Genomic DNA, 16,469 nt, shown 5'->3' with positions numbered 1-16,469 from the left:
ATGATGCTGGCTTAATCTGCTCTCGGCCCGCGCGCGCTCTGCAGTGGGAGACCCGCCGAAAAGACCGTTGAGAACCAACAGCCGACGGGTAGCACTCATACGGGAAACGATGAGGCCCACACTCCCCCCACGAAGGGAGGAGAGGCAGCGCTACGAGCCTATTAATGACGGAAAGCTTCTTCCCTCGGAGAGAAGATAAGATGCTATCAGCGTGTACCTGAGGTACACTCCAACGATCAGAGCGGACACCGCCGGGAAGACGGTGCTGGAACGACATGCAAGGGCGTGGGCGGCTACGCGCACGCCCCCAACGAGTTTCGTCACTGGGAAGTAGGCAACATGCAATCTACCAAGTGTGGCTGGCGAAGTCGAAAGCGAAGTGAGTCTGCCAACGAGTGGCTGCTGGACAACCTGTATAACCGTCCGGATATTTATCCGGATGGAACTGTAACAAGTCATATAACTATGTAAAGTCATAGATACTTTACGTAAATGTTGTGTACGTTGCGTTTCTATTGAAGCTCCGAAAAGCTCACTTTCAACTTGCAACATGGAGACCCCTCTGGGCGGCGCGACTATGGCGGGCATGCCGTCGGCGGAGGTGGAGAAGGTCAAGGTGGCGGTGCTGGCCGCGGGTGCCTTTGGTATCGCCATGGCCACGCTGGCCGCGCGCCGCAAGCACGACGTGGTCATTTATGCGCGCGACGCGGAGGTGGTGCAGTCCATCAACACAACGCACCGCAGTCCGCGCGTGTTCCCGCAGTTTGAGCTGTTAAACAACATCCGCGCGTCGACGTCCGTGGCCGAGGCCTGCGTCGATGCCAAGATGGTGATCGTGTGTCTGCCGGCGCAGCTCGCGCCCGACTTCCTGGCTCAGCACCGCGCCGACATCCCCACGGACGCGGTGCTCGTCATCACTTGCAAGGGGCTGTTCCTCCAGACCAAGCAGCTGCTGGCCGAGCCAATCCTCGAGGCGCTGCAGCGAGAGCAGCCGCTCGCCTTCCTCTCGGGCCCGTCTTTCGCGCTCGAGCTCATGAACAACGCGCCGTCGGCCGTCGTCGTGGCCTCCAAGCTGCTGTATCACGCCGTGTACGTGCAGCGCCGCCTGTCCACCGTCGATTTCCGCGTCTACAGCTCCCAGGACATCGTGGGCGTGCAGCTCGGCGGCGCGCTCAAGAACCCGTTGGCCATCGGCGCCGGTATGGTGGAGGGCGCCGGCTACGGGATCAACACGCTCGCCGCCTTCGTCACGCGCAGCTCGCTCGAGCTGCAAAAGCTCTGCCTCGCCATGGGCGGCCAGCCGATCACCATCTCGGGGCTCTCGGGCATCGGCGACCTCATGCTGACAGCGTTCGGCAGCCTCTCGCGGAACCGAACTTTCGGTGTGCGCCTCATCCAGGGCGAGAAGGCCGAGGACCTGCTGCGCGAAACCACAGTGGAAGGAGTACCGACGGCCGAGGTCGCCGTCTACTTCGCCGAGCAGTGCGGCCTCGACCTGCCAATCTTCCGCACCGTCAACGCGATGATCAAGGGCCACGTCAAGCGAGAACAGCTCCAGGACCTGCTCATGAACCGACCTTTGAAGTCCGAGACCTGAGCACAAAGCGCAGCGGCATCGTACAGAGAGGCGAATGTGCTGAATCTGTTGAGTAGTAAGGGATCATTTTGCGTACTCCGTCACTACCCACGTCTCACCCGAGATTGTAATTGAATGAAAACTGGCTGAAGCGCTTGCTGAGGGAGTTGCCCGTCTCGGCGCTCGGGTCGTATGCAGCGGAAGGCGGGCCCTCGTCAATAAATTCGGGGTCCACGTATCTTGTATCTGTCTCGCCGCTGAGCTTCGGGGTCCAGTGGGCCTTCACCTCTCTCCGCAGAAGCTTATCCCAGTCAATATGTCTAAAGAATCGGCAGCGCTTGATAGCATCAACGCCACCCATGCGTTCCGATCCCAATCGCTGCTTCGGGTCCTTGCACAGCAGTCCCTTTACCAGGTCATACGCATCGCGTGGGAAGTCCGACGGGAACACCGCATCCGAATACGCAATGCGACTCAACATCTTGTGCTCGTTCTCATCGTAGAAGGGCGACTCGCCAACAAGCATCTCGTACTACATCCATTCACGAAAACAACAAAAGTTAGCAACGATAGAGGGGGAGAGACCAATGGAAGCACGCACGAGCACGACTCCGAGACTCCACCAGTCGTAGGCCTTGCCGTAATTGCGGGAACCATCGGCAGACTGAGCAAGCGCCTCTGGGGCCACATACTCGGCCGTACCCGACAGCGTTTTCACGCCAAAGCTACTGCCGTAAATGTGTTGCTTCGACAGCCCAAAATCAACCACGCCTATGTGGCCTTCGGAATCAATCATGACGTTGGATGGCTTGAGGTCGCGGTAAAGGATGTTGAGTTCGTGGAGATATGAGATGGCCAACACAAGTTCTGCTCCGTAAAGCTTGGCGTCCTTCACGCCCAGACGGCCCTTCATGTTCAGGTGGTAGAAGAGGTCGCCAGCAGCGTAGTATTTCATTCCCAAGTAAAGTCGCTCGTTGGTCTGGAAAGCGAAGACAAGTCCACAGATGTACGGGTGGTGAATGCGCTGCAGGATCTGGCGCTCTTCCATGGCGTTCTGAACGTCAGCTTGGTCCATGTTGTTCTTCTTGATGATCTTGAGAGCGAACACACGGCCATCTTTCTTGAAGCGTACGAGCATTACAGCACCAAAACTACCCTTGCCCAACACACTCAGCATTTCGAAGTCCTGGATCGTAAGAGCTTCTGACCGCTCGCTTTCTGCCTCCGATAGCGTCTCGGAAACACGAGCCTGCTGTTCCTGATGTGTCATCTGCTGCTCCATTTGCTCCTGGTGCTTCGAATAGTCGGTTGTGTCCACAAACACTTCATCCTCCGTGATTGGAGGCACTGGGGCTCCCCCTGATACCGGGGCTGGAACCGTAGCCATTCCGTTTTCAAATACTGAGCCAACGGGGGGCGGGATGGGAGACGGAATGGGAGATGGCACCGGAGGTGGCATACCAGGCGATGGCTCTCCAACAAAAGTGCTCGTGACATCGACCGAAGGCGGGCGCGGAGGCGTCACTACAACACTGTGCTTGGCCTTTGCACTACTACTAGGTGGCGGAATTGATACTGGCTCCGTACTCGGTGTCTGGAGTGGCTCAGAGATCGATGGGATTCCCAGAATGAGCTGACTGAGCGGGCGTCTGTCGTGATTTGCCTGGGCTTCAGCATGTGCACGAGCTTGAGCCTCTTCAAGGCTGGCTGCAGACTCGACGATCTGAATTTGTGGCGGTGGCGGCACACTTCTTATGGTGGCACACTGTGCAGATGCTGTACCGCTTTCAACCGTCGATACACTCATAAAATAGTGTTCCAGAGCCACTTGAACGTCTCCGCCAGCGCCATCGAGGAAGTTAGCGAGCCGATCTCGAGACACATCCGTGCCAATAATATTTGCCATCTGCTCGATTTTTGCGTGTGTGAGTTGGATCTCGTCCGAGATGGAGTCTTTCCGCTGCTACCACAAACAACAGCAAAAGGGTGGTTTAGTCATTGTCCGTCTACCAGCTAATGCGTCTGCACGTACCGAGTGCGATTGCTCGCGAAGAGTGATGCTCCCCGTCGACATGGGTGTGCCCAGGACACTAATCGTCAAGTGGTTGACATTCACCGGGTCATCAGGTCTCGGCAGACTCTTGACCGCGTTCTGCGTCAGCTTCGCGTACAGATACAAGCGCTGGTTCGCTCTGTGCAGCAGCAAGAGACACACGTTAGCATGATATTTCAGCGAATGGCGCACCTCCCGTACGTTTTAATGCGCTCGAGGCCCAAGAAGCAGCGGTGCACGTTCGTATTGTAGCTACTGATGCCCACGGGCCGCTCGTCCTTGCGCACGATCTCCTTGTCCTTCCACTTGTAGCTCGTTAGGAAGAAATAGTCCCCCGGCGCCAGATTTTTGCCCAGTGGCAGGCCGCGCACCACAAACTTGTTGCGGTCGTCCTCGGACGGCGCTTTCCACTGCAGCATCTTGTTGATGGAGTTGGCTTTGAGCCACAGGCCGTTGCATTCGAGCGTCACCACGTCTCCGTTGGCAAAAAATGGTCGCTGAGTAGCAGGCGAGGGCATCCCCAGAAAGGTGCCCGATCGCCAGCCACGTTTGCGTAGGCGGATGGTCAGAAACTTGTCGTTGCTGGGAGTAAGCATGTCGTAGGCGGGGTCCCCCCTCGTGAGCGTGGCATAATAGGCCTCCGACTTGCTTACCATCCCTTCCAAGGCGCGCGGGTGCAGCGTGAGGCTCAGACCTGACTCGATGCTGGGTACGTGCGGCTGTGAGGCCTCCACGGGGCGCTGCGGCTCCGCGGCGGCGGCGGACGACGCCACCTCGGCGAAGTACCAGTTGAGCGCGGCGCTCACGTCAAAGGCGCAGGCATTCAGACACGTGAGGATGACGCTCTGTGGCACGTGCTCGCCCAGGATCGTGCGCATCAGGTCCACGTCGCTCTCGGCGGAGCTGCTCATGGCGTTCATGACGCTTGACGCTTGACTTCCTCGCCCAGGATGAAGGGGGTCTGAGTACAGGACGATTGAGATGGCGGGTTTCAGCCAATGACGAAACGGCGATTTTAGCCAGTGAGCACTCACGACGGTTCACTTGAGGATTGCATGTTGAAGTGAGTCCCAAGTGCGGGATGTGGCGGACTCGCCGCAACACGAGCGACCGGGACGCCTTGTCTCTCGTGGTACACGGGCCTGAATTCCGCAATGGCGAGCTGCTGGTGCTCAATCCGGACCTTTTCCCTGACGTCAAGGTACGTCCTGTATAGTGGCTGATACTCAAAATGCCAATACAAATTGTCCTGACCCAATCCTGCAGCTGCACGACCTGGTGGAGATCCTGCAGCCCGAGCGCACGCACCCGCGACTAGTCTTGTCTGTCGAGTCGCTCGCGCCCGTGCGCGGGAAACTGCAAGTGAGCGTGGCTAAGGACATCGCGGCCCAGTTCGGGCTCGAGGCCTTCCGCAACGTGAGCGTGCGGCGCGTGCAGCCGCAGGACGCGTTCGTGGACTTTGTGGAGCTGAGCTTCAAGGACCAATTCCTGTCCAGGGCTGACGTCTGGCGCCTCAAGGTCACGATGCTGGGCCAGTGCGTTTACGTGGGCAGGACGGTCGAGTGCCTGGGCATCCGCTCGCAGGTGGACGCCATCCTGGCCAGCAACGCGCAGCTGTCCTGCGGCGTCATCGGAGACGCTACCAAGATCGTCGTGCGCTCGCGCTCCAGCCGCCTCTTCTGGCTCGTGCACATGAGCACCGAGATGTGGGAGTTTGCGCCCGACGGAGAGCTCTACTACGAGAAGCTGCTGCACCGGCTGCTGCGCGTGCTCGTCGCGCGGTGGAGCGACGGCTCCGTGAGCCACTCGGTGACCATTATCGCCTTCTCCAGGAGTTTCTACGACGCCAACCAGTTCCCGGACGGCTTCGACCCGACGCGGCCGCCGTTCTCCGACCCGCGCAGACAAGGCTTCGGCCCTGGGTGCGGCGCGCCAGGCAGCAACATGGCCGACGGATACGGCCCCACGATCCACGTGGACCCTGTCACGGGGCGATACTATGAGGACTTCTACAAGGTCGTCGTCATGAACTTCACCGGCCCGGACTGGAGTCGCCTGCTTCTGCTGCTCAAAAAGGAGTTCGCGGGCTACTACGAGACGCATCGGTGGCGCACACCGGAAGAATTCTCGCCAGCGCAGTACGAGCTCTGTCGCTGCCCAAAGCCTGCCAGCACCACAGCGGAGCCTGATGCCGCGGACTGTGGATGCGACGACGTTTACGTGAAATGGACAAAGCTGCCGCGTGGGGTGCCGTCACGCGCCAAAGACGGAAACATCTTGGAGGCGATCAACGTAACACTAAATGTGTTGGACAAGCACTACATGGACCGCGACCTGAGCCGCACAGGGCAGGGCATCGTCATGATGACGGCTGGATGCAGCATCTTCAATGTGAACAGCAAGCTGGCCGAGATCACAGAGCAGCGCATGATGGACAACGGTGTGGGAATGGACATGATTTCGCTGTCGACACCGCCGTTGCATGTGGTCCCCTTGTTCATTTACCAAAATCCGCCATCTACTACTAAAACGGCCGTCGTCAACTCGGAGGCACCAAGCATCCTACGGAAACTATCGTTTGGTGAGGTGCCGGGGTCATGTGCAAGTGAAGCGTCCAAGTCGTTTGATGGTGCATCGTCTTTTCGTGGGTTATCGAACTTGATGTCAACTTCCCAGCCCAAGAGCCCCGAGTGGGTGCGAGCTGGCAGTGGCGTTCTTCATCGCTCCCCCACTGCAACCGACGACTCAAAAGAGAGACTTACGTACGACGTCCCGCACTGGGTGAACATTACTTTCTTGGATTTCGGGTGTGGTTGCGGACGAGCGAACAATATTTATACGCAAATGGACCCTCCGGCGCCTTCGAGTCCAAACCAACACAGCCCAACTGCGCCGCAGAATCCGCGTGCGTGGCACTCGTGTGAGTGTCAGATCAAGCGAAATCAGCAGTTCAACCCGCTCCCGTCATTTCGTATGTTCGATGTCACCTCGCCTTCCGAAAGACTCGAGTTTCCTGTGACGCTGCGGAACCTGATGCGAAAAGACTCGACAAACGCTTTTAGTTTCGGTCTCAGCACTACTCCCACTTGTATGCAGTCGGAAGAAGTGAGCAGCAGCAATGTCAGCGAGAGTGGAGAGGTGTCTGTCACTGCCAGTGCAGCCTTGACAATCAGACTTGCTGGAAATCAGAACCAGTTGCTGTTTGAGACGAGCGAGCTTCGTGACTCTGCGTCGTCTGCCCCACCACCAGAGCAATTGCAGCTCAGTCGGTCTCCTGACTTTGATCCCGTTCTCGCATCTGGACAACTCCATTCTGCTACCAACCTCAGTGCCAGTTTACACGCCCGAGCTGCACTCAACGAGTACGATGACCATGTATTCGCGCCTGTACTGCGAAATGGGGAGTCGGTTGCGGGGAGAAGTTCTCGTGACCGACGACTGGGGTTCGTTCCTCTGGAAAGTCATGACGAGCATGACAGTATTACCAGCGCCACTATTGCCGGCGATGGTCATCTCGAGTGGTTTCTTCGCAGCACAAGAAAGGAGGCAGAGCGCACAAGAGAACGTAGCAACAGCGGAAACAGCAGCAATTTTCGCAAGCAGAGCGCTTTTCTGCCCAGCGAAAGTAGCAGTATGGTCCAGACACTGATCTCGCCGAGAAAACTCAAGCCTTCAAGCAACCCTACTACCAAGCTGCTGCAGACCACACGCACAGACCGCGCCCAGCAGCAATCCTTCAACTCCTCTGGTATCCCAATATCATCTCGCTCGGTTCCAAGGGCTGAAGCGAATCCATCCTTCTCTCTGGAAGTAATGCTGAGTAGCTCGATGGAGCGTCAGAGTTCGTTCCGCAGCACGAACTTTACCTCGAAAGCCGCAGCGACGTCTTCGAGCCAGACACTCTACGGCACCCCTCGGAAAAATCGAGATGAAGATTTTCGGCCGCTTACACGCGCCGTGACGATGAATAAAGAGCTGCCGTCGGCATTAGAGCGCTCCCCTGCGTACTCCCCCCCAAGAAAGGACGGATTTCCTAGTAGGCTGACGAGCATTCAGCGGCGCCTCAGTAACCCGGGCTCTCCTCAGGGAGGTCTGCGCAGAAATCAGTCCGAGCTGTTCCGGTCGCCGTTAGTGCCTGGTAGTCTCAGTTTCAAGGCTTTGTCAGCTGCTGATCCTGCTATAGCTGCCATTGATCACCGGAAGGTTGTCGTGAACCCATTCCGATTCACAAAAAGTCAGGGCTCCCAGCGTCTATCGAACGATCGTCGTCGGTGGAGCCACTTGTTTCCGGTGTCAAACCATGTTACCCACCGTCCGTCGAACGAGATCACGGGGGATGTAGTCATGCAAGATGGCGAGCTGATGTTCCTCGGGCCAAACTGGACAAGTCTAACGTCTCCAGCCATCCTACCACTGACGACCGATCACTTTCCATCCCCGCAAGAGCTGCGCCAACGCTACACTGAAGCTTTTTACACGTTGACAATTCCTACGGCAGCAACGCAGGCTCCAACAATTGAATGTGTGCCGCGGTATCGAAACCATGACGAGCTGCTGATCGAAATGATCTGTCAACGTTTAGCTCGCGATTTCCAACTCGTATCAAGCTGCGACTCTACTGCTTCACTGATGGGTAGTGAATCAACCCCGGAGAGTCGACGAAGAGTGTACCATTTGAGCATGGGTCATCGTATTCACCAACTCATTTACGACGCTGAGCGACAGACCGTCGAAGTGAAGAGATTTGTCCAGCGCGAACCGCATGACCCTGAGGCCGCATACGCTTCGTACAACTACTCGCTGTGGGTTGATCTCACCCAGTCCTTCCAACCACACCAGCAGACATTCCACCGATATCCACAACCAGAAGATAACTGGAATGCCCTGGACAACTTGCTGTGCGGATACCTCGATGACATGGCAGATACGATGAAGTGCCGCCGAATTCGGTTCGCAATAGTGCCACCAGTGACCACGGGTGACGGAACTGGCGTTGACGCGGATTCCCCGACAGCGTATGCAGCAAAGTTTACGAAATTCATCGAGTACTTGCAGTCTCGTGTCGCTCCTTCGGAATTCGGTGACCTCGAAAACATCATCATCAATTTGGTGCTGGAACGACCACAAGCCACACGAGAAGCTGGCAAAGTTCCACCACTCGGCGGGAATCGGATGCTTAGCTTCAAGATGGCCTGCAACGCATCGACATCATCGTCAGCAAAATTCGAGGACTCGAGAACTGAATGGGTCATGATGCGCCTGGAAGAAACAATGGACATTTCGCGCTGCTTCCACCTGGACGTGCGCTGGTTAGCTTGCAGTGGAATTGCGGCAGATGAGTTTGTGGGCACCGTTCGACGCCGTGCCAAGCAATCAGGCTTGGACTTGCGTCGGGTACCCGAGTACTCAAGCGTCTCTCGCGTGCAACTTCACCCACTGATAGCTTCCGTCTTCCTGCCTTTGCCTGCTCAGATATCGGAATCTTTCGTTGCAGCACTCACTCAGACACTCCACTTTGTGTTGGATGACGAGCGTATCGCCGATGGCAGCGGCATCGGATATGGACTGGGAATCGACCAAGAGACCTCGGCCACGAAACCAAGGGCCAATATGCGTGGTCACCGCCGCTCACCATCGGCCACCGCTCGAATGCTCCTTGAGCGTTGGCAGCAGCGCGGATACAAGCAGTTTATCCACCGACGTGCCCCTGTGTTCGTCCGAGTGATTCATGACGGGCTCATTTGGATTCCTGGCTACGACTATGATCGGAAGGGTGACGGTGCTGCTAGCGTGGCTGCCACGGAGGAATTGTTTCGCCAAGTATGCACCACCATCAAGACGCAGTGTAGCGATACTCCAGAGGCAAACATCAGTCTCTGAAGGCTCAGGTCTTGATAGTTGGCCACACAGATTCAACTATGGCCACAGTGTGAAAACAATACTTGTCCACTACCAACCGTCGACAATGGTATCATTTCAATTCAACTTACGCTACTACCATCGATTTCTGCTCATCGATAAGGCAAATCATGCTCACGCTGCAAAGGCATGTGCACTGAACAATCTACACAAAAATGTAATCCGCCTGATGGTCTTAGCACTTGACATCGCTCGGCTCACCGCTGCAGCTACCCGAGCCGCCCTTGACGGTAATCCCCGAGAACGTCCAGCCTGAGACCACCTTCGGGTTGACAAGGATGTCGTAGACGTTGTCTGCAGTGCCCGAGAGCCCCGAGACTGTGATGTCCGTGATCTCCACCAAACTCGAGGCATCGCCGGTGTAGCCGCCCTTGTCCTTGCTGTAGTCGGAGTGGATCACGATGGCATTCTTGACGTTCGTCAGCGTGTTGTCCGTGTAAGACGCGCCAGTGACCGTGCCCTGCTTGCCGATGATCGTCTTGATGCGGATACCGTTGACACTGTCAATAATCTTGTTGTTCTTGACGGTGAGGCCGCTCACGGTGTCCGACTCGGTCACGGAGTCACCACCAAGCGAGCCGATAGAGATGCCGTGGCCGCCGCTGCACGTATTCCCCGTGAAGGTGGTGTCGTTGCTGGATTGCATGGCGAGGCAGTCGTCCTGGTTGTACACGGTGCACCCCGAGATGGTCAGTCGATTGTTCCGGCTCAAGTCAAATCCATCGGTGTTCTTGGCAACGTTGTCGCCAGCCTTCGAGTCCAAGGTCAAGCCGCTCACAGTCGTGTCCTCGGAGTCGAGGATGCTGAACGTGCGGTAGGGTGTGTTCTTGATGTTAAAGCCCTTGAGCGTAGACGACATAACCCGCTTGAGTCGGAAGAACACGGGGCGGGTGATCGAAGTGCCTTGCTTCCAGTACCAAGCACCCTGACCGTCCAGAGTGCCCGTGCCCGTGACGGTGAGATCGGTGCCCGTCAGCAGAATGAGAGGGCCCTCCCACGCAGCCTGCTCGAACGTCGTTGTTCCTTCGAACGTGATGGTCGCGCCCTTGGCAACCTTGGTCAAGTCGAGTGTGATGTTCTTGGGGACGCTTAGGTCCTTGATCACGATGTTCTTGCACGACGACACGTCGGCGCCCGTGGCGTAGGTGCCTGTGAGTGTACAGGCAGCTGAAGTGCTCGTGGCACCGCTAGAGGCAGTAGACGATTGCTGCTGCGTGGACTGGCTGGAGTCGCTCGACGATTGCTGCGTAGCTTGGCTCGAGGCAGTCGACGACTGCTGTTGGGTGGATTGGCTTGAATCACTCGATGCTTGTTGCTGCTGCGTTGACTGACTCGAGTCGCCCGACGATTGTCCGGTAGCTTGGCTGGAAGCGGTCGACGATTCCTGAGAAGCAGTCGACGATTCCTGTGCTGACGGGGTTGAAGAAGCACTCGACCCCTGTTGGGTAGATTGGCTCGAGGCACTTGACCATTGTTGCGTCGACTGACTCGAGTCCGTCGATGGCGCTTGAGTCCAAGCGGTCTGGCTGGAGCCGGCAGTGCTGCTGCTGGTGGACGGGACCTTGTTTTTGGCGTTGCACTTTGGGTTGCTGCTCTGCCTGACCATCTGCCCGCCCTGAGCGGCGCTAACCAGAAGAGCGAACACGATCGTGGACGAGAGGAACTTCATCTTGTTTGTTCACTTTGAGGCGAATTCAAGAATGGACTTGGTCGTCACGAAACCTGAGCCGGTATTACAAAACGACTTTCACCAGCGTGGTCGTCGGAAGTTCCGAGTCTACTAATCGACAATCGACAAGCTAAGTGGTCGAATGCAAAGAAAGTGGTTGCGATCATTTTCATCTTGGTCGCACCTTGATCTTGCGATGTGAGCGCATTCCGAGACGCGAACAGCAACAACTGATAATGCGTGTACTGTAGTCTGTCAGGGTATCTCAATCTTGGCCAGTTAAGTCGCGCAGCACCAAGCGGGGGAGAATGGTGCATTGTATCAGTGAATCGCAGTTACGCAGGGACTTGCTGTTCGAACCGAGCACCAAGGTTGACCAGCAGGACTCAAAGTCTCCAGGGCCCCCAGAGCCACGCGCCTCTTATCGTCGTTGTCGTGAGCCGGGCTGACGATCACTGAGTCAACACGGATCGCCAAAGGCAGTTGTCGTAGAGGCGGAGTGCCGCGATTCCACGTGTACGTCCCGTGACTCGTCTTGAGCCCCACGTTCCTGGTCACACAACACGTTTCCCCGTTCCAGCCTGACTGAGACGAGGAGAGCTCGACCATCACGGGATGGGAGTTGTACATTTGCGGCGCGTGACTCGCACATCAAGGACGTCATCATTTGCGATGTACTATTACCGTAAGTACTAAAGCTGCTGCAGCAACGACAAGGCCAACAATCGGCCGCTGCACTGCGCACTGGGCTGCCGACGCTATTATAGGCGCACTGAGTCCCTGTTTACCGGTGTCCCCACAGATTTCAGGTATCTAAGTCGAGCCAAATCCCTTGGGAACCGGCAAAAGGGCACTCGGTATCATGGCTGCCCGCACTCGGTCGTACCAGCGCGTGCCCCCGGCCGCGCACCACCACGAAAGCGACGAGGACGACAGCGACAGCGACCAACACTCTGCGTCGCGCGTCAGTCGGTCCCAGCGCGCGGCGCTCTGGAGCACGCGGCTGCACGCGTTCCTGTGGGTGGCGGCGGCAGGGCTCGTGGCCTACGGGACGGACTTTTTCCGCGTCATCTTCACGGACTCACGCGTAAAACGGTGCGTGGAGCTATGCTAAAAGCTGGCAATTAGCTGCTAATTCGCTGCAACCAGGGGCTTCTTCCAGGTAGCGCTGGTCTGCACGGGGATCAACGTGTGCATCACCACGTACTTGGCCGTGTACCTGCCCTACATCAAGCGCGTGCAGCTCGAGTGGAGCGTCTATTGTCCGCGGATGATCCCCGTGGCCACCGTCGTGGGGGTCGTGGCTGCCTTCTGCTACACCTGTGCCTTGTGGCCCGTGTGGGGACTGCTCACGCCCGGATTGCTGGCGCTCTTGTCCATCGGGGCCTTGATGACGGCACACTTCCTGCCTGCGATCTAAAGAAACGTAACGACATGGGCAGCTCGAGTGCAGTGTGAATGGGAAGCATTAGGAGATAAATAAAAACACTGGAACATCCGTGGCGCCACTTTTGCTTCAGGGCAGCTCACGGTCGCAGCCGCAGTGCGCACACTGGATGCAGAGGACGTCGGCGCCGTTATTCGGCGCTGTCTTCTTGGCAAACGTCGGGTCGAACGAGCACGTGTCTCTGCATGACAGCAAGACAGTAAGTCACTTTGCCTAGATCCTTAGACTACCTCTCTGAAGCCGTACCGATGCGTCATGAAGGCATTCACGACCTTTTCCTGGAAGTCCTCGAGCACGCTGTGATACACGAACTTGGCGTGGAACGTGAAGCCGCAGCCGCAGGAGATGGATGACGAACGCTCTCTCAGGTAGCCTGCCTTGCAGATGGGGCACAGCACCGCATCCGTCTCGTGCTCGTCGCTCGGCTGCGCGTCCAAGTCCATCCCCGCCAGCAGCGCCTCGAGTTCGGCGTCCTCCATCTCGGCCATGTGCTCGGCTAGTCGCAGCTCCTCGTCCGGCTGCTCCTCCTGGCGCAGAGCGTCCTCGAGTGCGTGGACGATCTCCAGGTAGTCGCTCTGCTTGAGCCTCCCGAGGAGCAGTAGGTCGTCCACAGACGCCGCCTGTTGCTCCTGCTGCTCGTGCGCCACCAGTCGCTGCATCTCCTCCGAGACGCTCGCGTCCGGACGCCGCAGCTTGGCCAGCAGCTGGCTGCGGTCACGCTTCAGGCGCAGCAGACAGCGCTGCCGGAGCTGGTCCTTCCACGCCGGAGGCGAGAGCGACAGGCGCTTGACGGGCGCGCGGTGTGCGGGCGGCAACATTGTTGCGGGTTGGCGGCTGATTGGGAACTGACTGGCGTCTTTGTTGGGAATTTGGCGCGAACTTTGAATGACTAAGTACGATGTAGCCATCTGGCGTCGACGGATAAGGAACCGAGGTGATCGAGTGTGAGCCTGGTGGAAGCAGCGGACACTACGTAATCCCGCTCACGACGCTGTAGGCGGTCCTTCGTGGCGATAAGACATTGGTGCTCTTCTGTATCACTATGATACAATGGATACAGAGCGTTTTGACGCTTGCTAGTGCTCAAGAAGTACAACTTGTGGCGTATTTGCCAGCATGCTGGTGTTACCTTTGCTCACACAACATGCATGGACGTGCTCTCAATGCTAGTCTGTCCATGGCTCTTGCCACTTCCAATTCCTTGAATACTTTTACGGTGGCTCTGCGATGGATGGCGCGTGGTGGAAGCGTTGATCCCTTCCTGCGTCTCGTGAATGAGGCGCACCATCTCCGTTTCCGTGATGCTGTGAAGTAGCAGGAACGTCGCGTACTTGGCTTGCAGTTGCTGGAACGCTGCCAGCTCGTCCAGCACATCGTAGCGGAAGGCCTCGTTGCGCATTTTCTTCCGCGCCGCAGCCCACGCCTCGCGTCCGCGATCTCGAGCGTCCGAGTACAGCGTGCGCTTCTCCGACAGAAGCTTCCGAAGCACTGTCACCTTTAGCTGATGGGGGACTTTCTTGGACGGAGGAGGTACAGGCACGTTGGAAACAGCAGACGGCAATTGGAGTGCCTGGGGCGGGACGAAAGACCCAGTTTTGCCATGCGATCGTTTCGTGTTCTGGGTCTGTGCAGATCCAAATGTTGTCCGTGCTGGTGACTTCGACTTCGGTGAGAGGTTCTGCCGAGCCGTGTACACGTCGTACATGACGAGCTGGAACTCTTCTCCCATGCTGTTCCGCAGCTGGAAGTCCTGTCGAACGTGAGCGTTCTCCGTCGGCCGTGGCCTGTTTGAATTGCGCGACGAAGGCGATGGCGGCGAAGGTTGAAACCCAACCGAAGGAGAATTGGTACTGGCGGAAGAGTGAGGCCCCAACGATCCAGGCGAAACCGCGCCGATAGGCATGTGCACAGCGCCTCCATTGCGGAAATGCCGATGCATGTCTTCTAGTTGCTTCAGTTGCTGACTCACAGGTCGTTCAGCTGTGTTTCGCTGCAGCACATCAAGGAGTGTCGATACTTTCCCAGCACTTGCATCTTCACTGGTTTTCAGCTGGAGAGGGTCGTTGGGCAGCGAGAAGCTTACAAACGGGAGTGATGAAGTGACTCCATGTCGCCGTTTGATCTTGCGCTCCAGCTTCGCCCAGACGAGGAGGAGCAACTTAATCCGCGCAGCTGTAATGGCTCGCCAGGCCCGCCACATGACCTGAAAGTCCCGGACGCGCTTCCGGAAGCGCAAGATGATGCGGCGAAACTTGACGTCTTGGAACTCGAACCATGCAGTCACAATCAGCGCGACGTCATCCTTTCGTTCGCGGTGGTGCTTCCGCCCGAGCCAATCTCGTATGCTCTGCTGAAGCGTTGACACTGCGTGGATCACCACGGGCATCCGATAGAATGCCGACGAGAGAGGCGTGCTCGGAGCAAAGCGTAAAAGCTGCAGCGAGTTACGCTTGACGAGGGTTCGCTGTCTCCAACAACGCTGCAGGCGCTTGGCCATCGAAACTCGTACCAGTGCACCCCGTTTCTGACGAAACTCGTGGAACTTGGTCAACCACTTGTTCGAGCTCGCAGCGAGCGCGACGACCAGCAGCCATTGACTTTGTACGTGAATACGACGTGCCTGCTCGGCCTGCTGCTCGCGACGAATTTGCCAGCGAATGATGACACGGCGTACATTTTCTTCTTTCGCTGTATCCAGCTCCTGCTTCCGCTTGTTTGCTAGGTGTACCTTGTGATCGGTGGCCGACGGAAGTAAAGGCGTTTGCGACGGCTTTTGCAGCACCTGCGAAGTTGGATTGGCGCGGTTCCTGGCTACAATGTCGACGCCGTGCTCTGCTATCTGTTGTTGCCGCTTCCACAATTGCAGAGATTCCATTTGCTCCAGTAACTGCGGCAGGCTACGCAGCTCGTTCATTCGTGACACCAAGTTGTGCGAACGCAGAGCTACTGCTGTTTCGTGGCGTATGACACTTCGCCGAGTGGAATATCTGTTGGCCGGGGTCGTAGGCTTCGCGATTGGAACGAGCGACGTCATAGCAGTTGGTGGTGTGGAAGGAGCGCTTGGGGGATGGAAGAGCGAAACCAGCAGCTTGTCGACCGCCTTGTTGTTGTGCTCTCGGGTTCTCAAAAGTCCGCGCTCAGTCTCGGTTAATGGTTGTAGTAGCTCCCTGTGATAGCTCTGATTGTTCTCACGAGATAGCAGTTTTGTAGGTCGTGCTGCTGCTACGCGCTGACTGTACGTTGAACCCAAGGTTGACTGGCAGCGGGGTCTTCTTGGTGCTGACATTTCGTTTTGTCTCGTATCCATCACTTTCTGCGGCTCCGGTTGCTGTAGTATCTCGTTGAGCAACTTGTCAACCTTTCGTTGCTTCCGTTGCTGGGTTTCGCTCGGACGATGCCGATGTATTAACCATTCTGCGGGTGCCCTTAGAGCAGCGCGAACCTTTCCAGACGAGCTACGTGTTCGACCTAAATTCTCCGGTTGAAGTAACTGGTCAAGAACAGCGACTGCAGTACTGGTAGCGCGTCTGGTTTCATCTTCCAGTGCATCAGACTTGCTGGCTCCTTCGTGGTGGCGTTGATCTTCCACATTATTGTTGCAAATTGTTTCAGCGCTCAACTTTTGCTTGGACGAAGGAAGCGCCGAGGCGATTTCCTGTTTAGTGGGTCCTGCGACGATTTCACAGAGAACTTCATCCCCACATTCAGGTGGAACCGACAGCTCGGGGGGTTCTCCGCGAGCAGCGAGCTGCGCGTCGATTGCCGCGTGCGCCTCGGCGTTGCGCGTTTTTAGGTGGAACCCGTC

The 16,469-nt window shown here is 57.1% G+C and overlaps 7 protein-coding genes across 8 annotated transcripts; 3 read left to right on the top strand and 4 right to left on the bottom strand.

The window, feature by feature from the left end:
- Positions 1-550: 550 nt before the first annotated feature.
- KRP23_6674 (Glycerol-3-phosphate dehydrogenase [NAD(+)] 2, chloroplastic) lies at positions 551-1,597 on the top strand (the record flags this gene model as incomplete). The annotated part of the gene is made up of 1 exon (XM_067891894.1): positions 551-1,597. One exon carries the CDS (start codon positions 551-553, stop codon positions 1,595-1,597), a length of 1,047 nt encoding a protein of 348 aa, XP_067746207.1.
- A 94-nt stretch (positions 1,598-1,691) lies between these two features.
- Positions 1,692-4,549, bottom strand: KRP23_6673 (Protein kinase 2; the record flags this gene model as incomplete). Of its 2 annotated transcripts, none has more annotated exons than XM_067891893.1 (5): positions 1,692-1,877; positions 1,989-2,108; positions 2,178-3,539; positions 3,609-3,768; positions 3,831-4,549. In XM_067891893.1, 5 exons carry the CDS (start codon positions 4,547-4,549, stop codon positions 1,692-1,694), a joined length of 2,547 nt encoding a protein of 848 aa, XP_067746206.1. The 2 variants fall into 2 exon arrangements, with proteins under 2 accessions (XP_067746206.1, XP_067746205.1); XM_067891892.1 differs by having other exon boundaries at positions 2,178-3,536.
- A 161-nt stretch (positions 4,550-4,710) lies between these two features.
- Positions 4,711-9,509, top strand: KRP23_6672 (DEP domain-containing protein; the record flags this gene model as incomplete). The annotated part of the gene is made up of 2 exons (XM_067891891.1): positions 4,711-4,830; positions 4,896-9,509. 2 exons carry the CDS (start codon positions 4,711-4,713, stop codon positions 9,507-9,509), a joined length of 4,734 nt encoding a protein of 1,577 aa, XP_067746204.1.
- A 214-nt stretch (positions 9,510-9,723) lies between these two features.
- KRP23_6671 (Endopolygalacturonase B) lies at positions 9,724-11,217 on the bottom strand (the record flags this gene model as incomplete). Its single annotated transcript, XM_067891890.1, has 1 exon — positions 9,724-11,217. The coding sequence occupies one exon, from the start codon at positions 11,215-11,217 to the stop codon at positions 9,724-9,726; it is 1,494 nt and encodes a 497-aa protein (XP_067746203.1).
- An 862-nt stretch (positions 11,218-12,079) lies between these two features.
- KRP23_6670 (Transmembrane protein 128) lies at positions 12,080-12,637 on the top strand (the record flags this gene model as incomplete). Its single annotated transcript, XM_067891888.1, has 2 exons — positions 12,080-12,312; positions 12,367-12,637. The coding sequence occupies 2 exons, from the start codon at positions 12,080-12,082 to the stop codon at positions 12,635-12,637; spliced, it is 504 nt and encodes a 167-aa protein (XP_067746202.1).
- A 96-nt stretch (positions 12,638-12,733) lies between these two features.
- KRP23_6669 (RPA-interacting protein A) lies at positions 12,734-13,482 on the bottom strand (the record flags this gene model as incomplete). Its single annotated transcript, XM_067891887.1, has 2 exons — positions 12,734-12,845; positions 12,911-13,482. The coding sequence occupies 2 exons, from the start codon at positions 13,480-13,482 to the stop codon at positions 12,734-12,736; spliced, it is 684 nt and encodes a 227-aa protein (XP_067746201.1).
- Positions 13,483-13,799: 317 nt separating this feature from the next.
- On the bottom strand, positions 13,800-15,578 carry KRP23_6668 (uncharacterized protein; the record flags this gene model as incomplete). Its single annotated transcript, XM_067891886.1, has 1 exon — positions 13,800-15,578. One exon carries the CDS (start codon positions 15,576-15,578, stop codon positions 13,800-13,802), a length of 1,779 nt encoding a protein of 592 aa, XP_067746200.1.
- Positions 15,579-16,469: the final 891 nt, after the last annotated feature.

The sequence above is a fragment of the Phytophthora ramorum genome, assembly GCF_020800215.1.
Source record: "Phytophthora ramorum isolate Pr-102 chromosome Unknown Phyram_PR-102_s0005, whole genome shotgun sequence".
Classification (NCBI taxonomy): domain Eukaryota; phylum Oomycota; class Peronosporomycetes; order Peronosporales; family Peronosporaceae; genus Phytophthora; species Phytophthora ramorum.
Note: the sequence above shows the minus strand (reverse complement) of the source record. Positions and strands in the feature narration are given on the sequence as shown.